Here is a 22,187-nt window from a genome sequence, read left to right as displayed (position 1 = left end):
TGCTTCGATTCACTCCCCTACGAATTGGAACCTGTGCGACGACAAGACGATCCAGCTCTTGCCCCTCTGGCCGGGGATGCGCAGAGATGTCACTGAACGAGAATGAGCTGTCGCAGCTCCGCGAGTCTCTGCAGGATGCTGTCGTCAAGTGCTCCGAGCGGTGCCTGTACTCCTCTGCGAAATGGCAAGTTTCTCGAGGACCCATTGCGAAAGAGACTCCACGGCTGACCTCGATCCCAGGGCCGCAGAGCTTCTCAACGCCATACCCGAGCCTTCGAACGACGCCGACCCTGCCGTTACTGATACCCAGCACATCCCGACGGTCTTCACCGTGAACGCTGACCCCGAGGAAGCCCTCCTCGAGGCCAAAGAGATCAACAAATACCTGCTGGCCAAGACCCTCTTCGACTCAAGGGAGTTTGACCGCTGCGCCGCCGTCTTCCTACCCGATTCTATACTATCCGGTGTTCTGAGCTCCAATGCAGATGGACCGCCGGGGGCGTCCAAGGGGAAGTCAAAGTCAAAGACGAGAGGGGACGCCGAGACGACGAGAACAGCCGGCGGCAGCAGCACTGAGCTGCCCCGGCTCAGTCAGAAGAGCTTGTTCCTTGCCTTGTACGCAAAGTTCATGTCCGGGGAGAAGCGTAAAGACGAGGATTCGGAGATGGTCATGGGACCTCAGGACCTAGGCAACATCGTCAATAAGCAGTTGAATGCTGTCAGCCGGTTCCTCAGCAACTGGTTCGACGAGCGGACGACGGATGACGGGGATATCCTCGGCAGCCAGGGTTGGCTGGAATACCTGTGAGTAGGCGGCAAATTTTACTCTTCTCTCATCTCCTCACGTACATCTGCTTACCGTGGATAAGATACGGCATGGTTCTCGCAAAGGAGAAGAACGAGGACAAGGCGATGGATTACTTTGTGCGAAGCGTCCACCTGTACCCTATGAACTGGGGCTGCTGGCTGGAAATGACCCAACTCATCTCCCGGATAGACGATGTAAGTTTTTGATTCTGTCGATACGCCCTAGTCGCCAGATCAAGCTGACAAGTGCACAGTTGAGTCGGATTGCCGAGCACCTCCCGCAAAACATATTGTCCTTCATCTGGCACCTCTACACCTCGCTCGAGCTCTACCAGGCTACACCCGAACTCGCCAACTCGTTGGACTCACTACTCGGAATCTTCCCAAACTCATCCTTTCTTCTCACATGCAACGCCATGCTGTCATATCATTCAAAAGACCTCGTTGCCGCTGAACAACATTTCAGTCGATTGCTGTCACTCCACCCCCACCGACTAGAGTCACTAGATCACTACTCCAACATTCTTTACGTCATGAATCTGAGGCCAAAACTTGCGTTCCTTGCGCACCTCTGCTCGAGCATCGACAAGTTCCGGCCAGAGTCTTGTGTAGTGGTGGGCAACTACTACTCACTATTATCTATGCACGAAAAGGCAGTGCAGTATTTCCGGCGAGCGTTGACTCTTGACCGAACATGCCTGTCAGCATGGACACTAATGGGTCACGAGTACGTGGAGCTGAAGAATACCCACGCCGCAATAGAATCGTATCGACGCGCCGTCGATGTCAATCGCCGGGACTACCGAGCCTGGTACGGCCTTGGCCAGACGTACGAAATGTTGGAAATGCACACCTACAGTCTATGGTACTATAAAAAGGCAGCCGGGCTTAGGCCCTGGGATGGAAAGATGTGGCTCGCCGTTGGATCGTGTCTGCAGAAGATGGGGCGCGACCAGGATGGTATCAAGGCGCTGAAGAGAGCTCTGCTGGCAGACGCATACTACGACGTTGGAAGCAGCTTCGGAAGCGGAGGGGATTTGCTCAACGGCCGTGGCGCGACAGGTCATCTGGACCCGGAGCTGCTCTTCCAGATTGCGAGCATGTACGACCAGCTCGGCGAAGAGGAGGAATCAAAAGCCTACATGGAACTTTGTCTCGCTCAAGAGGGCGGGGAAGCCGCGGACAATGTCTTGAACGATTCGATCGCCATACACAACGACTCGCCAGGCGCATCTGACGACGAGGGTAACGGTGATGGTCGCAAGGAGGGCGGGAACGAGGGAACTGGTGTCACGGCGTCGACGAGCAAAGCGCGAATGTGGCTCGCGAAGCATGCCATGCGGACGGCGGACTACAAGACGGCCAATCGACTGGGGACTGAATTGACACAAGATGGCTTCGAAGTTGAGGAGGCCAAGGCTTTGGTAAGAGAGGCTCGGGTACGCATTAGGAATGCGGAATTAGGCATCAGTCCCTGAGTCCGGCATAAGCAAAGGCGGCACCGTGAATCGCCTTGGTTCCCAGAAACCTTCGCATACGACAGGCGTACAGTACGCCATGAGGGGTTGTTGACACCACATATTCATGTCTACCGGGCCCTCACAGACAGATGAGGCGAAGAAAAGGGAGTGCTGATGGACTCGGCGTATAATGATTGTTCAAGTATTCAGGCGTAAAATAATGAGATACCACATGGCCTCGGGAACCTAGCACCTTGTGACTCTTCAAGTGTCGTGAATCCCACTGGAGACCTAGGAACTGAGATTTCCCCCGTGGGTGTAAGTGCAAGCGAGGCAGGTAGGTTGATACTTCCTCGCGCAATCGCGGATCCAAATCCGGCACGGGCCTGCGGCGCCGTTCCCGCCTCTACGTTTTCCCCTCCGCGTCTGGCTTCCCTCATCCAAATATCTTCACGGGCAGGCCGCAGAAACCCCCTACCCACGCATTCCGTGACGGTTCATCAAAGCCATGCACAAGATCTCACGTCACCGTATTAGACGTTAAACGAGGCGAGCGGGAAAGAGATATACGACACCTACCGGTAGTAGTCGAGAAAGAAGGCGGGCGGGGGGGGGGGAGGTCGGGTTTGGGTTAAGAGCCTGAATACGAGAACACCCACCCCCCCGCCAGCCCAACACGTCTTTACACCCCTACCCTCCCACGATCACGATTACGCCAAAAACGCCCGCTTTCGTACCTAGACGATCGATGTGAGCTTCTTCCCGCGGGCTACGAACCACGTGCTTGGCTCGTTTTTGCCGGGGGTCGTGGTGCGGAATACGAAGAGCGTGCACGAGCGGGGGGGTTAGGAAGACCACTAGGTTATTCAGCACCCCCGTTTCGCCCTTCGTCGTCGCAAACTACACAGTATCGGCGCTGTCTTTTTATGCTCCTCGCTGGCGCAGCAGAGATTCTGCCTTTCTGCGCGGGTTCCTTTGTTGCTGGAGAAGCTTCTTTCTGGTGTGGGTGTATGTGGTCCCGCAGCCTGCTTTTGGTCGGGGCCACAATCGTAGTTCGATGCCTTGGATAGCTTGTGGTGTGAGGGTGTGTTGTATATGCAGTCAGCTGCCCGAGGTTCTGAATTATTGATTCTTGGCGGACGTGAAGAGTTGCGTTATTCACTGCAGCGGCTCTTATCAAGTCGTTCCCTTATCGACCGACCTATCACCTATCGAGGGGGGAAAATCCGAACTTTGAGGTATGCTTTCTTGTAAGGATTGCTTCTAGTGATGTGCTGACATGTCTGAGTACGTCTGCTCTCTGAACTATGATTATCATTATTTTCGTAAGGACTGTATGTAACCCAATATGGCAAAACACTCCCTATACTCCCCATAGATAACCGCCGTTGTGTCTTAAACTTCAAAACTTGCCATAGGGTATCGTAATAGAAAGCAAAGATAATTATCCGGTGTGTTCACCTCTTCCAACTTTTGCCGGCCGTAAATGAAGGTGATGAAAGTTAAAAGCCAATTCGTCAGATGTACTCACTCCCCAATTCCATCCAGTCGGATCAAACCAGGAGAGCGAGTAGGACAGCAACCAAAGCCGCACCAGCACCAGCCTCAACCATACCAGCCGCGTTTGCGGGAACCGTGACAGGCCTGGTGGTCGTTGGCCCGACAGGCGTATTGGTGGGGAGGTTGGTGACGGGCGTGACGGGGGTAACGGGGGTAGTGCTGGCGATGATAGTCTCGGCGGGCGGCGTGATTACAACAACGACAGTCGAGGTGCTGTTAGGGTGGGGGTGGTGATGCTCGCCCGTGGGTTTGGGCGGCTTGGGCGTCTCCTCCGAGTGAGTCGGGTGCTCCGTAGGCTTGGTAGGTTTGGGCGTGTGCTCGATGACGGTGGTGTTGTGGTAGGTCGGCTTGGGAGGCGGGGCGTGCTTGGTGGTCTTGATCGTCTTGACCGTCGTGCTGGTGATCTCTGGCGGGCAAGAAGTGGTGTTGACGACGGGCGGCGGGTAAATCGTCTTGGTTGTGGTGTATGGTGGGGGTTGTCTGGTAGTGATAGTGCAAGGACAGTCTGTTCTTGTGTCAGTACGGCAGCAAAGCAGAAGTCGATCGAGGCTGGTCGACTTACTCGTGATGGTAAGTGTCGTTGCCGTGGTCGCCGTGTAAGTCACGTTGTGATGAACAAAGGTAGTGGGCGACTTGATTCATGTCAGCTTCGCATTCTGGTCTCCTGCATCAAGTCTTCGCTTTTCAGAAAGCTTACAGGACAGTATGTCTCATAGGCTGTAGTCACCACAGTCGTGTAAGCGGTGCTGATATCAGTCCCCCAAGCCTGCGCATAGACTGCGAGCCCCGCTACAGACAATAGCTGGATGTATCTCATCGTAGATTGGAAGCGAGTGTCTCTGATTCAAGCGAAGGTGTTTCTGCCAAAGGCACGCTGCAAGTTGAGCGAAGGTGATGGGCAGATGTGTGAGGTTTAAACGATGGTATTCAGAACGATACAATACAGCCAAGCCAGGCGATCGCTCCCCTTATGTATCGCGGGGGCGGGGTCATTTCTTCGTGAACATATTCATCGTGCAGAAGAATGCTTTGGAACCGGTACTTACACGGCATGGGATGTTTGCCTCGCCGTGAAAACGATGTTGCCGGGCATCGCCGCCCTTGCTCAGTCGGGCGTATCGTTGCCCGCCTTCCAACCCCGAATTCGGTTCTTTGCGTCTCGGTTCTGATGGGCAGCTGGTACTGATGACTGTACGCACCTTGTAGGTGGCGCGCATCGCCGTGCCAGATGTGGCCATGAGGCAGGAATGTGCCTCCGTCCCGGCAAGGTGGACGGCGAAGATACGAGAAAGTCCCGCCCTGTCATGCTTAGTCGGGAATGGCGCCATTGCTTTGGCCGGCAGAACAGCAGAGGTGAGTTGAGGGTTTGGTTCTCGACCCTATCCTTCTATTGGGCCGGTCACTTTATTGAAATCTTTTTGGGCAAGTGATTATGCGATGGTAGGGGTCTAGCGGTGACAGTTCGTGTCATCAACCACAAATGCCTCTAGTTTTGGATACGCATCGTGAAAACCCGGCTGGAAAATGTCTCCGGAGTGACTTATTCGACGCCAGAAGCTAAGCATCTTATCAAAGAAAGGTGCAGAATATGAGTCTTTACAGAACAACGTTGCCTCGTGTTCGCCTCTGTAGCCTGGCCGCAAATACTATGCTGCTCACCAAGTTGCCAAAAATATATTCACCTTCGGCCGACGGGTTCGGCTGCTTGAATAAATCGCCTCGTGATTTGACTGAGGCCAATTGAACAGATCAGGGCGTCTCAGCAGATGGTGCTGTATTCGACGCTTTGGAATGTATGTGAATCTCTAAACAGACAAGCTGACTGACACGGCGAAAACGCGAAAAAGAAGACCACAACCAGCGCTTGCATAGTTGGTTTTCTGAGCAGTGCAGCAGATTGCTAGCACTTGTAGCTGATTTCTAAGAGGAGTTCTCAAGACGCTCCCTCAGTGCGAGCTACGCCTCCAGGCATATCTCGAATATCCTGGTGTATCTGAACGAGCCGTTGTTGAGACTAGGCAAAACGGCCGGCTTGCAGTCAGATTTTCGCAATTCTGCGCTGAGGAAGAGAAAAGAGAATGGTGATAAGAAAAGCAAGAGAGATGGATGCGCAAGTGCTAGAGTCAGCACAACACAGCTTCCATGTCCTCTTCAGGCAGCGCCCGTTGCCGCTGAAGCTGTAGAAGCAAACCCACTTGGCATGCAGATTATCACATCGCGTAACGATGGTGTTTGTGTGTCGATCAGTCTCTCGCGCCGGTCTCTGGATGAGTAGAGTCGAGCAGCAATATCAGCCAAAACCCGGCCCTAACAACGACAGCCGGGTAAATTCATGCTTCAGGTTGGATGGAATCGGCGTCCGCAAGATACGCCTCAACAGATCCAAGTGATAAGGCAGCTATCAGAGCAGCAGCAGGCGAGCCTTGTTCTCGCCAGTTCCATAGTGAGAGTGCCAACGCTCCTGCAGACTTGGTTGAGAGATGGCCACCTGAAGCAGGGAAATGCCCCTCCACCCAAACAGTTACAATCTTGCGGGGACTCCTGCTGTCAAAGTCGGCCTCTGTCACGTTCTCGCTTCAAGGTACAGGGTTCATGGTGCTAACGGTCGTCGGCGCCAAGTTTCTTCTTCGCAGGTCGAGAACAGTTTCGGGTTTAACGGAGTGGCACCGGACAGACCTCGGTCGCGAAGTTCTTCGCCGTTGCGACACCGGTGACGCGCGCGGCGGACAGGCGGGTGGGCAAGGCATCCACAACCAAGAAGACCTGGCGTGAAAGGTTTTCTTCCTCGGCAGTTCGTGTGGTTGGAGTGAAGTTTGCAAGTACTTCTTGGTATCCGTAGATGGCAAAATGGCATTGGTTGTGGGAATAGCTTGCGGGGGAAGAGGAGCTTTAGAGCCAACATAGGGCAGAGGGCGGGGGATTCGATGGGCACAATGAGGTCACAGCTCGTCCCCTGCCTCGCCTTCGTAACGATAAAGAGCTTTCCGGCAAGGTCTTGCGACACTGAATCCGCTTCCAAGGCTGGGTGGGTAGATGTTGATGCTGCTTGGGGGCTGCTGTTGGGACAATCCGAGGCCAGAAATCCAGATTGCGGTGTTCCACCGACAGAACTGCAACGGGGATCCGGTGGAGAAGGATTCTGGCGATGATGGTGTGAGGGAATTCCGACATCAGATGTCCAAGGCCAGAAGCCAGTTAGAAACTGGCTGAGAAATCAGTTGAAGCCAAGGTGCAAACGGAAGGTAAAGCAAGGTGAAGAGTCTTTTGAGACTGGAGAACTAACTGGGATGCGCTAGAGCAAGAGGTACCTTGTTGTCGGAGACGAAGGTTCCAACTTCCGTCTCGGTGCCGTAGTACTTTGGCGTAACCGAGTTCCGTCCCATCGACGGTTCCTGCATTGGACAGAACTTTGCTGAAAATGGGCCCGCCGGAGCCCCGTTCTCGAACGGACCTGCCTTCCGTTTAGGGCTGGCTCAGCATCTGACGGTTAGTGCAGCGAGATACGTACCGACTACCAAACACGCGGCCTGCGCTCCGGCTTCCATGAACTGCATAAAGTAGCCCAAGGCTCGATTACCTTACACAGGTCGACAGTACCTTAGTGTACTCAATCGTGGCAGTCGAGACTGGAGCGGTTTTCATTGTTGGCAGCCACGACTTCACGAGCCGTTGCTGCAGCCTGCAGGCTCTTCATCACAAGTACGTACTGTACAGTATTCCTTCCGCAGTGACTGCCCTAGGTGCGAACTGTCCGGAAAGTGAGCGATGATCAGTGGAACCGGCTGCGGTCGAGAACAGCCCCGTCCCAATGATCATCTCAACGGGCCGCCAAGGATATGCAACATGCCAATGCAACCATTACAGACGAGCCCAGACAATGGAAACAATAGGCAGCGGCACCGAGCAGCAAAAGCTTGCTTCCTCGTTGCTGACCACTCGGTCACGGTATCCCGGGAGCAAGCACGTGTGCCTGTTACTGCCCGAGACCAAGTCGGGGAAAGATGCTCCAGTGGATAGACAACACAGACGAGCAACCGATCTGACGGTAAAAAGAGATTTGCAGTACATCTCTCACCTTAACCTACACCTTAGATATCACCTTAATCTGCCTCCTTGCTACACTACCTTGTAGTCCCCAGCCTTATACTCGGTAACTTATGGGCAATTATTCAGTCCAATTATTCAATATTGGCTGTTGTGAAATGGCAATTTCTTCATACTCTTCTTCTTCTTCTGCTTCATGTGTCTCCTTGTATTGTGTACCTCGGTACTATTAGTCAACAAGGTCCATGGCTGAATGGATAGCTCGGCGATACTTGAGTCGTCAACTGTAGTCGCAAGTCGCGACATGTTGGTGGCGTTGAGCCTACGCAGTAAGCTGCGTTGCCCTGCAGGCCTGAGGCACTATGTACAGATGACTCAGGCTGAGGCAGAGACCAATTATCGGAAAGAAACTTTTGGAAAAATCAGAAAGTTCCAATTGACTGAACCTGAAAGTTCAGGCCATCGAAATATGCAGGCACTGACAGCATGTGCGCGCACTGCGTGAATAAACTTGTTCATGGCAGGTGAGGAGCGCCGAGAGAGGAGGGGGCAGACCGCAGACGTCGGGGCAGTGTCCGGGGACCTCCGCCTAGTACCGGGAACTGCTCACATGTCGAGATACTGTTAGTAATTAAGGCGAAGTTGCTATATTTCATTTATCACTCCAACGACCTTCCCTCAGTCCCCAGTACGGCCTCATCTACAGTGCACGGGACACCACACACTCGGGCTGTGATCGACAGGTACAATCCACTTTCCTTCCCCCTTCGGCCACGCTCCATCACACCCTCCTTGCGGCTTTGCCCTGACATCTTGTTCCTGGTGCCAACTTTACAAGTTCACACCAGCGGTCCAGGTCGACAACCTTGGTCTGAACCTTGCTCCCCGATTCGCTCACAAAGCTCAGAGCCTCCAGTCTGGCCGTTTCTTCCTTGAAGTTTCTTCTCCCCTCTTCCCCTCCTGGACACTCTTGGATGTACCTCGCCAAGCCCTTCTGGCCAGCAACGATTCCTCGCCGATGGGGTCTGCCAGGGCACAGAGAGGCATTTTCCGGCGTCGTGGCATCGCCTCCGTCACAGGAGTCTGAAGGATTGCCAACCGAGATGGTTGTCGTCCAACGACTGATGTCGTCGTGTTTTCTTTTTCCTTGCTGAGTGAGCCTTGGCCTCTGTGCTGTCTGCTCCAGTGAGCGCTCTGGTCTCCCATCCCCGGAAACGCCTGCGTTGCCAGCGAGGCCGTCATCTCATCTTTACAAACGTTGGCTCAAGTCGTTGCTGTCGTCTGGTTCCTTGGTCCATCACCTGCATTTCATCACATTGATCGGCCGTTCCTGTCACTCTCTAGTACAGATGAACCGGTGCGGCGGGAGCTCAAGCCACGCGCTGCCGTCTCGGCGTTCACCCAAAAGGCATAGCCAGCACGGCTCTCCCGCGCACTCCCTCCCAACTTCCGCCCGGCTGCGTAACCCGGCGTCCCATGACAGGGGGGTTCACTCGGTACTGGCCGGCACATTTTATCCAGTCCTCTCACCAGTCCGTGGCTCGACTAGGGGCCAGAGCTTTAGGGCCAAGGGGGAGGGGGGAGAGGGGGCTGCTCCGAGTATGTACCTATTCGAGGGAAAGCCCCCGTTATGAGCCGAAATGGCCTTGACCGGGTACGAATCATGAGCCGCGGCGCTAATTTGTGTGCTGGAGCGCCGGGTTGCCTCGAATCGCGCGTTTCTACCACTTGTTCTCTCCAACCTGTCAGGGTACGCCACGCGCAGAGGTCTCCTAGTGTCAGGTACCAGGCACAATCAGCAGCCAACAGGCCAATAACACTCTTCAACAGACTTTTGGAAAGCTGACGCACATGCAGGATGGGAAAAAACAAAAACCGCACCAAGGGCTGACGTCCGCGGTTCCTTTTGCCAGCACGCACTCGCAGCCTGCAGACGTCGGTGTACCGAAATACATACGCCTTGTCCCTCGTCACCCTGGCACGCCTGACCCCCGAAATCCCTCGACAGCCTCCAGTCCGTGAGTGTTCCTTTGGCGCCAGGTACCCGCACACACTGCCGCGTCGATTCCGTGCTCCTGCCGCACAGCCAACTCCCGACGGAGGGCGCCCTGACGCTAGAAACGAAAAGGAACTCTAGACACAGCCTGGAACTCCAGAAATAGGCGTAAACACTGGAAATAAGTCTGACAGGATGAAGATCTATTAGAGATGTTCCCGAAAACAACCTTGGGTGGGCTTTCCCTGTTCCAGCTCCAAACGATCCATGAACCACTCGTTTACTACAGTCTATGTACGTCGAGTATACTGCGCAGATCCAGTACACTATTACTCCATGACACCGTTGTGTTCAAACCTTGTCTAGTGCCCTCGAACCGAAAAGGATGGCAGACGTCCTGGTACCTATGCGACTCCGTGCTGGTCCAGACCGAAAACTCTGAGCTTGGTGAGGCCATTAATTCCACAGACACGTCCAATCATGGTTGACAAGTTACAACGACTTGTGCAAGTTACAATCATGGCGCCCGAGTATCCTAGCCCACTCTCCGATGGAGGCTACTCCATGTAACTCTGGGAAACACCCTCGGGCTGAAGTCCCCACCGCGGTATCCAAACGTTCCCACCCGTGGACGTCCTTGTTGACTCCTTGACGCCTCCGGCTCCGCTCCCCACTGCCATCTCATGAGCAAGTCCTTTTCAGGCTTTTCTCCCACATCCTTCTGACATGTGTATAAGTATGGTCCGGTTCCCACGAGGCCTTCCCTTTCCCCGGTTTTGATTCCCCATCCCGCATCACTATCCTTCCTGTGGCCGAGCCTCACACTTTGTCTTTTCAGACAGCAGCATTCCTTTCACATACACACGAAGCTTTTCACTCCTTTGAAAGCTTTCATCCACTCAACGGCCCCGGTCCGTTCAGAATCAAACTCACAAATCAAGCTCGAGTCCATCACCACAACACCCATCCAGGGCAACTCAGTTCTCAAGATTTAGCTAGACGCTTATCCTAGAACCATCTTCAAACCCTTTTGAACCTGTACAACCGTTGTTGACAACGTTTACGGGACTCTTTCAAACAACTCACATTCAACTCACCGAACCACGCTCCGGCACTTACACACTGTCACACAAACAAATCCCCTTTCCACAACTCAAAATGCAGTTCAACCTTCTCACCCTCCTCGGCTCGGCCGCTCTCGTTGCCGCCAACACCGTCACCTTCAAGTCTCTCGACGACGTTTCCCGCACCGTCCACTTCACCCCCAACTCTGGTCTCGCCTCTGTTGACTCCGTCGAGGTCCCCGCCGGCGGCGAGGTCAAGGTCAACATCCCCACCTCCTGGATCGGCAACTGGTACTCCGTCTCTGAGGGCTCCGAGAACGTCGCCGGTATGCTCGGCGAGGTTGCCTTCAACGGCTGGAACGGCCTGACCTACTTTGATGTCTCCGCCATTGTCAACCCCAACGACCACAACGGCGTCAAGAAGATGTGGCCCGCCAGCGGCGATGAGCCCATCTCCGGCTGCGACTGGTGGCCCTGCAACAACGCCTACTACCTCCCTGACGATGTCCAGACCAAGGTCACCTCCGAGACCGACCTCATCTGCACCCTGGGCAACAACGGCGTCACCTCTCGCCGCGACATTGACGACCACCACGAGTCCCCCAACTACAAGCGTGACTTTGTCATCAGCAACTAAGCTTTCTCTTCGGGAACACAAAAACCGATCTTTGCCTTCCTTTCTTGGCTACGTTTAGAAGAAGAGGAGTTTTGGCCGCGGCGTCGATGAATAGTCATCGGCTGACCGCGTGCGCTCGCGCTGTGCGCTTACGACTTTATGACCCCTAACAATGACAACGGACTCTTCTTTTATAGAAGGCCTCCAACGTCATCTGTTATTTTCACTTGCAAGAAAAGAGATACCCCATCACAAGAAGCGCGGCTACGCGTGTGGGCTTAGCTGGGGATCAGGGGAGGTCAAGTTCTTTGGGATATAGAGTCATTTTTTTTGGAAACCTTTTTCAACCCGGGGCGTACGGTCAAACAGAGAAAACGGAGCAATTGGAGCAATCTAGGCGTTTCCCCTCTATTTCCCCCCGCGAGAGAGACCTATCTCGTCTTCGATATCTCATCCATTCACGAAGGATGAGGTATCGTGGCCAGGTCTCGTTCTTGTCTGGCTTCACTTACACGACTTTTTTTGGGGTAACTCATCCCTCACCAGTTGTGGAGGCCGACAAAACTATTCTAGTCGCTCCTTAAGACACACGTTTAGGAACCTTTCTTGTTTGTTGTAAAACCAACAACAACAGTTTCTCGTATTTACTAGGGCAGAAAGTTCCGCCAGAAAGAAAAACAAATCAAAACCGTTTGAGCGTCAAGTAAAAACAACAAACATTGTTACTGTTACCAACCGTGCCAACTTTTGCCAACCTAATTACCTACTACGGTATCAGGCCAAAGTTTAACCCCCTTGTCAGGTATCTTCGCCCATGCTTCTCGCGATTACATCAGCAGCATTACTTTCGAGATTCTTGTGCACGTCGAACAGAAATTTGGCCATTGAGAGTCACTGCTTTGCCCTGGTCAGACCCACACTACCTGGTAGGGAGTTTAAACATACCCATAAGGACCAAGTAGTTGCTGTTTTTTGTCAGTTGCCCGGTTGGAGACCCCCCAATTTACTACCCCGGCCCCCGGGCCCTCCTCCGTGTTCATAATGAGCTGAAATGAAGGGTTGCTAGTTCTAGCCGGGGTCGGCGCTGGGATGGCATGTCTGTTAACGAGTAGCAAGTCCGTGCCATGGAACAACTTGTTTTTATTCCCTTTTCTAAAGAAAAACATAACTCCCTTTGGGAAACGAGATGCGCTGTGCACGGAAGCAATCTGAGCCATGTCATATCGTCCCCTCGAATGGAACCTGAAATGCTTCGTTACGGTGGAGAGGAAGTGGGAAGCACTACTCCATACAGTAAAGAGACGGAGGGAGCATGTTCGGTTGGTGAGAAAAAAAAAGCAAAGTAACATGCAAGTCTTTCCAACGTCCAAGAACCGAGACATCACCCCTTGAAGGAATACAACATCCGTCCAACCCCCCGTCCGACATGTGCATTTCGGCACGGTTTTTTGTTTCTTTGCTTTTTTCCCTGGCTGCTGTTCTTGTTTCCGTCCCGTGTCTTGGGATGAACCCAAACAGGTAGAAAACGGCTGATAGCCCACGGGCCATCGGCACCCCAAGTTTCTCAAATCTCAACGGGCGCTGGCGCGCGTGCCCACCCATCCAACCAACCCCTGGGGCTAACGCTCTGCGTTTCAAGACACGCGCAACGTCGCACCACCCAGGACCTCTATTTCTTAACCCTCGCATCCTGGTTTCCAAGGCTGGAGGGGGGGGGGGCTGAAGAAGAAACATACGTACTGGTTGTGTTCAGTGATGGGGATGGAGGCAGAGTGAGACGACGTGGCCCAGCCCGCCCAAGGGGGGTTCTGTTGGTCTCATTTGGAAACAAAGACGACTACGAATCGGAGACTCGTGCGATGGGGGCTGAATGGCCCCCAAAAAGGCAACGTCAGCACAGCTGCCAAAGCCACCTTTGATATTCGTCATCCGACAAACCCACTCGTTGATCTTCCGATACAAGCAAGACCCCTCAAGACCAGAAGAAGAAAATTGAAAAAAGGGGACGTATTCTGCTTTCGGCTGTATGAGGCCGTGACTCGTGAGGGAGAGACGCAGACACGGACGACCGGCTAGTCAGTTCCCTTTTCTAAACATGGAGGGTCTGACTTCTTGGGAGGGAGGGCTGATTTCTCTCTCCTGCCAAGTTCGTCGACCTTTGAAGGTGCAAGACGCGGATAGATGGAAGCCATCGTCTACCGAGGTCGACAAAAGTTTAGAGCTTTACTGCTGTGGACAGGCAGGAGAGGGTCCTTCAGCCGAGTTCTAAGACTACACGGTTGCTCAAAACCCCCTTTTGAGGGCTGGCATGAGAAGTGCTGTAGACACGACCAACTGGCTAATCGGTTCCGTTTCCCAAAATTCTCAGTGGAAGCCCTCTTGCCCCCCTCTCTCACGCTTGAATAGATCGCGTAGTAGTCACTATACTTACTCCTGCGACGACGCGCAAGCAGTTCTCCAGCTAGTTGGCTAGCTCGGATCGACAGGAAACGCATGCCTTATCTAGCCCTGCAGTGTTCGTGCTCCCCCGAGAAGAACTCCCTCCGACATATCTTGACGTGTAACCTACGAGCCGAGAAGGGGAGGGCGGGATTGGGAGGGCTCGGGTTTAAAGAGGTGACACACACACACGCATGACAAGACAACCCTGGCGAGGACGTACAAACTTCCATTTGACAGCATTTCTTCTTTGAACCCCGCGGTACCTGTTACAAGGGGGGAACTTCTCTTCCCCTTCCGAGACTGTATTGCGCCCCTTTAACCCGCCACTGCTCTCAAGTAACCTACAAACATCACGATGCCTGCTTAGTCTCCTCCTCTCCTGCCCCTGACGGCGGCGATTCCGTCTTACCCGAGTCGTCCGCGCTCTGCCGGCTCTCCGGCTCAGCAGTCGAGTTCCTAGCCGAGACCGTCGTCTCCGATCCCCCGTCCGCCGCCGCCGCCTGCTTCTCCGGCGGCGGTGACGCGACGGTGCTCTTGATTTCCTTGGCGTTGATGAAGCTCTTCAAGTACTCGCCCGCGTCTCCGAACCCGTCAAGCTTGCCCAGCTTCGTGATGAAGAAATCCACGTCCCGGAGCATGCTATCAATTTCATCGTTAGCAATTGTCTTTGTCTCAAGGTAGGGGAGCGCAAGAAACGTACCTATCGCGGCCGATGGCCGTCTTCGGATCTGCCACTTCAAAGACCCTACCGAACTGGTCCTTGTAGCTTGAGAATACAGGTCCCATGATGAGCTGTACCGAGGTCTCGGGTAGGTGCTTGGTCAACACGCGGTGTAGGGTCGTGGTTTCCTTGGCCAACGTCTCCATGTACGGATGGGTCGACTGGCTGCCGTCGTGGTCCCAGTCGATTGCTCTCATGGATTTCGAATGCTGTGCCGCGCGACCGCTCATGATCTCGACCAACTTGTCGTAAATGCTGTTCTGATGCTCTTGGAAAAGGCGCCTAACCTTATCGAATTCTCCCATCAGACTAGAAACACTGGCTCCAGAGCCGGCGTGGCGTCGCACAAATTCCCGAATGTGGGGTATCAGTGTTGCGATGAACGACAGAGCCTGAGATGCCAATGCCAAATGCCTGGTCGTGATGTTTTTGAGACCGGCGGACCGAGTGGCACCTGCACCAAGAATGAGCTGGGTACAGCGGGAGTTGAAGAGCTGCAGATAGCCAATAAGGGAACTGGCGACGTCGATTGCCATGGAAGGAATACTGCCGATGAGATGCATGAAGTGCGAGATGCCTTCGAGACCAAGTATGGCAGAATTGGGGAGCAAGAAAGTTTCGCTTTCAATCTCTGCGACACGCGCCTTTTCTTTACCACTGGTGCCGTTCGTCTCGGGAGGCGGTACTGCGCTTCCATTCGACACAACCTCGTCCGGATTCTCTTCCCAAATTTTCGTCCCTTCCGACCACGCCGCAGCATCCTTGGTACTACTTTCGAGTACCTGGTCAAGTAAAGCCTTGTTCTTCTCATCGAAATCTTTGGCGCTCCATTGGTCGGATTCCATGCCTTGAGCAAGCTTCTGCTTCTCTGCGTCGCCATGTTGCTGTACAAAGTCCTTGATATGGCCGTTGACCAACGTCTTGAGTGCCGTGCCGCTGCGTCCTGAGAGCGCTTCGCATTCGTTGGCGAAGAATAGGTTGAGAGTAAAGTAGCGAAGGAACCAGGACAGGCTAAGATGCGTGCTCTGCTCCGATCGGACTTTCAAAACCCTGACAATCTTATCTTGCGCAACATCGACGGCCTGTCCGACCAAGTTGGCAATATCCATTGCCTTGTGAATCTCTTCTTGGACCTCGAAACTCGGAGACTCGTCGAATCGAGGAAACTCCCGGTCGAAAGGTGTGGGACTCGCGAGTGGGGAGCGAATCGGTGGCGACTTCAGACCAGCTGCTGTGGCTTCCTCTGTCAGGCAGCTTGCAATATCGAGAAGAACCTTGACCTGGGTAGTCAACCGCCGGAGGGTTTCGGTCACACCAATATATATCGACTTGAGTAAGTCCTCTGCATCCTTGGGGTCTAGTGCCCTTAGGTTTCTAGACAAAATGGACGACTTTTCCTGATTCGAGAGATGTTTTCCGCCGCTCATGGTCGAGGCGGACATCATTGACTCGTTATCGTCATCGTTGGAGCTAGGTAGCGGTCTCCTGATGAGATTTTTTATCTCACGTAGAACAATCTCCCGATATGCTGCGATCGCAGCGGATATGTGGTGAGCTCTGTGCAGACCATGAAGATTGGGCATGATTGCTTTGCGTAGTTCTTGTGTAGAGGCAAGATAGGCCGGTGGGCCGGCAGACTCCCTTGAGGCGCCCCCCCTTGCCCGCAGTGATGAGCTGCCCCAGCGAAGAAGGACTTCCCGACTTTGGACCGATTCAACGTGCCTCCGGAGATCAGCTAGTAACAAGCTCTGGAACTTGGTCTCATAGGCTTTTCCGATTCGAGACCGGAGCTGTTGAAGGTCGTCATTGACGCTTTGCAGAGCCGTCGCTCCCCTGAGATCCCTCATCCGTGCCAGTGGTAGTATTGGAGGTTCAGCCTCGGGCGAATCGTCGTGCTCACCAGCTATCAGAAGCTCGAGAGTATCAATATTACTCAAAGCCTTGTCAACCTCGCCAGCATCTACCAGCGCCTCGCACGATGCAACACCCTCAACGATATGTTTCAGTTGGAGAACCGCATCGTTGAGAGCCTGTACGTTTTCTCTCCGCCGGCGCTTCTGGACGATGTTCAGACCCTTGGTGGCAATCTCCTCGTCTAGAGCTTCGAGTTCCTTACGGAGCGCCTTGATCCGATCGACCGACTCTGCGGCTTCCGAATGGAGCTCCCGCAATGAGCCAAGAGCTGTAAAAAATGTCGTCGACGCTGTCGAAATGGAGTTGATCAAATGAACCTCGATTGTATCCATGTACCAGGAGAGTTTCTCCTGTAAAATGGCGTTGGTGGCCAAGGCCTTTCGCGGTGCTACAATATTGCCATTGCCATCATTTCTGCTATCTACGCTCCCCGGTGCAGGCGGAACGACCTCTGACCTCTCACTGACTACATCGAAAGTCCTTGGGTTCTCCAAATGGAAGTCATCGTCAAAGTATACGTTGGGTATCGTCGACAATGGAGGCGGACCATGCGCGCCCTTTCTACTGTAGCCTGAACTGGATCGTCGCAAAAGACCTGGGCCTTCGAGAGAGGAGATGGACGTTATTGATGCAATGGAAGATTTCCGCCTCGAGGGCTGCCGGCCTGCGGGCTTAAGATGACTCTCATCAATGGAGTCCCCGAACTCGTCGTGTTTGCTCGACCGACGACCTGAGGAACCAGGCCTGTCATCGTCTTGCTCCTTGACTCGCCGAAGCTGTTCGTACAGGGCGCCAACTTGCGACAAGTACGGCTTGAACTCGGCCGGGTCGATGTGCGGAATGTTCGTTAAAGTGACAGGAGGAATATCTCGAGCGGTAGGAGGTTTGTGCGCGCTGGACGCAGGAGCAGAAGTATGAGGCTGCAGGCCCGTCCGAACGATGGGCGGTTGCAGTAAGGTTGATATGGCTGGGGAGTTGTCAGCACGCTCAGTGGCATCTCCAACTCAACAGTAATACCGTTTTGGCCAGATTCCAGCACCGCATTTGCCCAGGTACTGGATGAAGTATCGAGGGACCCCCCTATCGAGTGTATGGAGCTCGCATTCGAGCCTCGTCTCGCGGTATTGTAAGTGTGAGCCTGTCCTTGTCTTGCTGCTGTTAGCGCAACCGTGGCCACCGAGGGGCCGGGCAAAAGTAACAAACTTGTGGAACGGGAACTCGGTGCGCGTGGCCGGAGGAGACATGGACGAAATGGTGTCCATGGACTTGCGGGCGCCTGGAGAGGAATACATGGTGTGAGGCAATGGCTCTGAACACGAGCTGCTCAACGCTGATGTCTGGACCTCGATCGTTTGCTGAGTCGCAGGGAAAGCCGACAAATAGATAGGTCGACGGCCACGTAGCCTGGCTACCGGGGTATCATTGCTGGGAGGTTCTCATCGAATAGAGAAGTTCAAGAAAGATGGCTAGCAATAATTATCACTGATCAAGGACAAGACTGAAGAAACGACAGATTACAGCTGGTCTTTGCGCATGCTTCACCATGCTGAGCCACGTTCCCGAGAGGTAGCGTACAATCAAGGGCCCCCCTAAGGTACCCGCATAATAGGTGCTAGTGCTGTCTGGGGAATGCTGTTGATACATCACGTGGGGATAAGATAAGGTAAGGTCGAAGGCCACCTTATCTGCAAGCAGCGGTACGTACCTCACCTACTCAGGTTCAGGGACTTCGAAAACGCGCTAATAAACCACTTTACGCGTCCGGTAAAGGGGGCGCGTTCGGTCGAATTTGGTTTCCCTGCGCAACCCAGAGCCCCTCCTTCCATCCACATTTGCAGTCTCAATCCTCAACATCGCTTCGTGAACAACCACAACTCAGCACCAAGCACTACCATGGACAGGCAATCAGTCTACTCGTCGCACGTCTTCCCGGCGACGTTCGATCAGAACGATGACAGCAGGGTTCAGACCCAGACCCAACTAGAGAACTTCATCCTCCACTTCAGACACGACAATGACTACATCTACAGGTCCGTCGACTGCTCCAAGGGTGCCTTTTGGCTTTGTCGCATTACTTACAGCTTTGTATAGAAATCAACTCAAGGAAAATGCGCTTCTCAAGAAGCACTACTGCGATGTCGATATCAGCGATCTCATCAACTACAACGAGGAACTCGCACATAGACTCGTGACAGAGCCCGCCGAAATCATTCCTTTGGTAGGCCTCCATCGTGCGACCCGAGCTCTAGCACTATACTGACATCGCCGTGAATAGTTCGAGGCTGCTCTCAAGAAGTGTACCCACCGCATCGTATATCCTCAACTGACGAAGGTCGACCTCCCGGAACATCAACTCCTGCTCCACTCCAACGCTGAGGATGTCTCGATCCGCAACCTAGATTCCATGACAATCTCGCGTCTCGTTCGAGTGCCGGGCATTGTCATTGGCGCCTCTGTCATGTCTTCCAAAGCTACTTCGCTGTCTATTCAATGCCGTAATTGCGCCCATACCGCGAATCTGCCTGTCCTAGGAGGATTTACCGGCGTCACCCTCCCAAGGCAGTGCGGCAGACAGAGGATACCCAACGACCCCACACCAAAATGCCCTCTCGATCCATACTTTGTGTCACACGAGAAGTCGAAGTTCGTCGACCAGCAAATCATCAAACTACAAGAGGCTCCGGATCAGGTTCCTGTTGGTGAACTCCCGAGACATGTCCTGATTTCAGCAGATCGGTACCTGACCAACCGCGTCGTTCCCGGTTCGAGATGTACGGTCATGGGCATCTTTTCCATCTACCAGAACAAGGCAACCAAAAACTCAAACACTGGTGGCGCGGTCGCTATCCGTACGCCGTACCTACGGGCGGTAGGCATCCAGACTGACATGGACCAAACCGCACGTGGCCAGGCTCTCTTCTCTGACGAGGAAGAGCAAGAGTTCCTCGAGATGAGCAGGCGGCCCGATCTGTACAACATTATGGCAGACTGCATAGCGCCATCTATTTATGGAAACGTAGATATCAAGAAGGCCATTCTTTGTCTGCTCCTTGGCGGCTCAAAGAAGATTCTACCCGACGGCATGAAACTTCGTGGAGACATCAACGTCCTTCTGCTTGGTGATCCTGGTACCGCCAAGTCACAGCTTTTGAAGTTTGTGGAGAAGTGCGCGCCAATTGCCATCTACACATCCGGAAAGGGCTCTTCAGCGGCTGGTCTCACAGCGTCGGTGCAGCGTGATTCCTCAACTCGCGAGTTCTATCTCGAGGGAGGTGCCATGGTCTTGGCTGATGGTGGCGTTGTCTGTATCGATGAGTTCGACAAGATGCGGGATGAGGACCGTGTGGCTATTCACGAGGCCATGGAGCAGCAGACCATCTCGATCGCAAAGGCTGGTATCACAACAATTCTCAACGCAAGGACATCAGTGCTTGCTGCGGCCAATCCGATTTTCGGTCGGTACGATGACATGAAGACTCCTGGCGAGAACATTGACTTCCAGACCACCATCTTGTCACGATTTGACATGATCTTCATTGTCAAGGATGAACACACCAGAGAGAAGGACGAGAGGATAGCAAAGCACGTCATGGGCATCCACATGGGCGGCCGAGGCGTCGAGGAACAGGTCGAATCTGAGATCCCAGTCGAAAAGATGAAGAGGTACCTCAGTTACTGCAAATCGTAAGTGTTGTCCATCGGCATGCCTACTGATCAAATGCTAACAACAAACTCCAGACGTATGGCTCCTCGTCTCAGCCCCGAGGCTGCTGAAAAGCTCTCTTCCCATTTCGTTTCCATCCGTAGACAAGTCCATGCGGCTGAGATGGAGGCCAACACAAGGTCTTCTATCCCTATCACCGTTCGTCAACTTGAGGCTATTGTTCGTATCACCGAATCATTGGCCAAGTTGACGCTGTCTCCTATTGCAACAGAGGAGCATGTAGACGAGGCCATCAGACTGTTCCTGTGCTCCACGATGGATGCTGTCAACCAGGGCAGCAACCAGGGAAGCAAAGAGCTCAACGAGGAAGTCGGCAGATTAGAGACGGAACTCAAGCGTCGTCTTGCTGTTGGATGGGGCACAAGTCTCGCGAGTCTGAGACGCGAGATGGTCGAACAGAAGGGGTACAGCGAGCAGGCCCTCAACAGGACGCTGATGATCATGCAGAGGAGGGATACAATCATGTTCCGGAACCAGGGTGCGCAGGTGTACAGGAATGCAATTTGAGGTTGGCTATGATTGAGGGACTGCTTTTGGTGCTCCGTGTCATTGCGGGAGATGGTTTTGAGGGATACGGCGGCAGCATTCTGCATATGAATGAAATGATAATACCAAGCTCTTTGTAACGGGGTATGGTTTGGGATTCTTGAAATGTCACTCTTGCCAAAGAACAAACGCAAGTGAGGAACAAAGGTATGATATACTCTTTAATTGTCAGATCTGAGCCTATCCTCAAGCCGACCAACCTTGTGGCAGATACCTAAGAACACCGCCTTCGATGGGCCATTTAGTATCAGAGTATGCAACCCTCCAATGCCTCGGCAGAGTGCTCGTGTTGCAATACTGTGTGGACCTGGATGACGGGGAAAACTGTTAGCCGCATGAGCTGGAAGGTTCCGCGCGCTTCCAAAAAAGAGTTGTGATAACAGAGCGATTCAGATATGCCAGTTTTCCGCAGGCCCAACCCGGTCGAGTGCATTGGCCAAAGCCGCCGCCCTCGCGGCTGAGCAATCGGTTTACCAGATGCATGGGTGTCATCCGCATCTCCAAAGGGGACTGTGTTCATTTGGGCATGATGGTCTACATACTACGTACCTTTTGACGATGCAGGAGCCATGATCCTGACTGCTTATGGGCCTGGGACAACTTCCTTTTCGGAGCTCTACCAAATGTGGGTTGTAGATGGCAAGGTAACCAACATCACGTCACATATCAAAAAGGCGTATAGCAGAGAGCTAGAGAAAGAGCACCTCAATACGAGGGCATGTCCAAACTTGCATCAGGTGATCGTCGCATCATGGGAAGCCGCACGAGGGGCCCTCGCTGACGATTGTTTTTAACAAGGGCATTGAAAGAGTTCATCTTGACTCATCCTCAGGTCTCGTCCAGCAGCGTAGAATGTGATGTGAAATCGTTGCAGGCTGGCGATTATTTGATTAAGGTGGTCTTAGGTTTATGGAGAGAAGAAAAAGAGTAAAAGGCGGCTCGCGGTCGCGAGGTTTAAAAATTGCAGAGCCTGCCTGGCCCGTTCCGCGGTGTGGGGCTGATACAGTACCACGTGACTTTGATGTGTGTGCTGCGGCGTTGTAGCTTGGGTGCGGTACCTCGGGGCTTACGTACACAACGTGGTATCGTTACTTCTGGGCACCTTGGTCTGGCTTATGTAAGATGTGCACCCAGGCTGGTCAGGTACGCTGCCTGCCGGTTGCCTGATCCGGCCACGCCCCTCCTATCTCGAGGTGGCAGGGTGGGTGCGTGCCATCGTGGTGAACCTCAACTCCAAAGAGTCCAGCCGTCAGGGCCCGGTGATCGGGTGTCGGGTGTCGGAGCACGGTGGTC

At 53.6% G+C, this 22,187-nt stretch overlaps 8 protein-coding genes across 8 annotated transcripts; 3 read left to right on the top strand and 5 right to left on the bottom strand.

The window, feature by feature from the left end:
* Positions 1-86: 86 nt before the first annotated feature.
* CLUP02_08168 (tetratricopeptide) lies at positions 87-2,285 on the top strand (the record flags this gene model as incomplete). The annotated part of the gene is made up of 4 exons (XM_049287158.1): positions 87-160; positions 241-804; positions 870-1,002; positions 1,062-2,285. The coding sequence occupies 4 exons, from the start codon at positions 87-89 to the stop codon at positions 2,283-2,285; spliced, it is 1,995 nt and encodes a 664-aa protein (XP_049144301.1).
* A 121-nt stretch (positions 2,286-2,406) lies between these two features.
* On the bottom strand, positions 2,407-2,613 carry CLUP02_08167 (uncharacterized protein; the record flags this gene model as incomplete). The annotated part of the gene is made up of 1 exon (XM_049287157.1): positions 2,407-2,613. A coding segment is annotated over one exon (207 nt), but the record flags the coding sequence as incomplete, so codon positions are not given.
* A 1,207-nt stretch (positions 2,614-3,820) lies between these two features.
* CLUP02_08166 (uncharacterized protein) lies at positions 3,821-5,155 on the bottom strand (the record flags this gene model as incomplete). The annotated part of the gene is made up of 3 exons (XM_049287156.1): positions 3,821-4,332; positions 4,390-4,459; positions 4,874-5,155. 3 exons carry the CDS (start codon positions 5,153-5,155, stop codon positions 3,821-3,823), a joined length of 864 nt encoding a protein of 287 aa, XP_049144299.1.
* Positions 5,156-6,157: 1,002 nt separating this feature from the next.
* On the bottom strand, positions 6,158-7,225 carry CLUP02_08165 (uncharacterized protein; the record flags this gene model as incomplete). The annotated part of the gene is made up of 4 exons (XM_049287155.1): positions 6,158-6,397; positions 6,504-6,696; positions 6,930-6,966; positions 7,111-7,225. 4 exons carry the CDS (start codon positions 7,223-7,225, stop codon positions 6,158-6,160), a joined length of 585 nt encoding a protein of 194 aa, XP_049144298.1.
* A 3,800-nt stretch (positions 7,226-11,025) lies between these two features.
* On the top strand, positions 11,026-11,568 carry CLUP02_08164 (DNase1 protein; the record flags this gene model as incomplete). The annotated part of the gene is made up of 1 exon (XM_049287154.1): positions 11,026-11,568. The coding sequence occupies one exon, from the start codon at positions 11,026-11,028 to the stop codon at positions 11,566-11,568; it is 543 nt and encodes a 180-aa protein (XP_049144297.1).
* Positions 11,569-12,482: 914 nt separating this feature from the next.
* CLUP02_08163 (uncharacterized protein) lies at positions 12,483-12,929 on the bottom strand (the record flags this gene model as incomplete). Its single annotated transcript, XM_049287153.1, has 1 exon — positions 12,483-12,929. One exon carries the CDS (start codon positions 12,927-12,929, stop codon positions 12,483-12,485), a length of 447 nt encoding a protein of 148 aa, XP_049144296.1.
* A 1,410-nt stretch (positions 12,930-14,339) lies between these two features.
* Positions 14,340-17,916, bottom strand: CLUP02_08162 (uncharacterized protein; the record flags this gene model as incomplete). The annotated part of the gene is made up of 3 exons (XM_049287152.1): positions 14,340-14,628; positions 14,690-17,591; positions 17,634-17,916. 3 exons carry the CDS (start codon positions 17,914-17,916, stop codon positions 14,340-14,342), a joined length of 3,474 nt encoding a protein of 1,157 aa, XP_049144295.1.
* Positions 17,917-18,517: 601 nt separating this feature from the next.
* CLUP02_08161 (MCM2/3/5 family protein) lies at positions 18,518-20,855 on the top strand (the record flags this gene model as incomplete). Its single annotated transcript, XM_049287151.1, has 4 exons — positions 18,518-18,654; positions 18,716-18,842; positions 18,900-20,308; positions 20,363-20,855. 4 exons carry the CDS (start codon positions 18,518-18,520, stop codon positions 20,853-20,855), a joined length of 2,166 nt encoding a protein of 721 aa, XP_049144294.1.
* Positions 20,856-22,187: the final 1,332 nt, after the last annotated feature.

Source organism: Colletotrichum lupini, chromosome 4 (genome assembly GCF_023278565.1).
Source record: "Colletotrichum lupini chromosome 4, complete sequence".
Taxonomy (NCBI): Eukaryota; Fungi; Ascomycota; class Sordariomycetes; order Glomerellales; family Glomerellaceae; genus Colletotrichum; species Colletotrichum lupini.
This window is presented reverse-complemented; position numbering and strand designations above follow the sequence as displayed.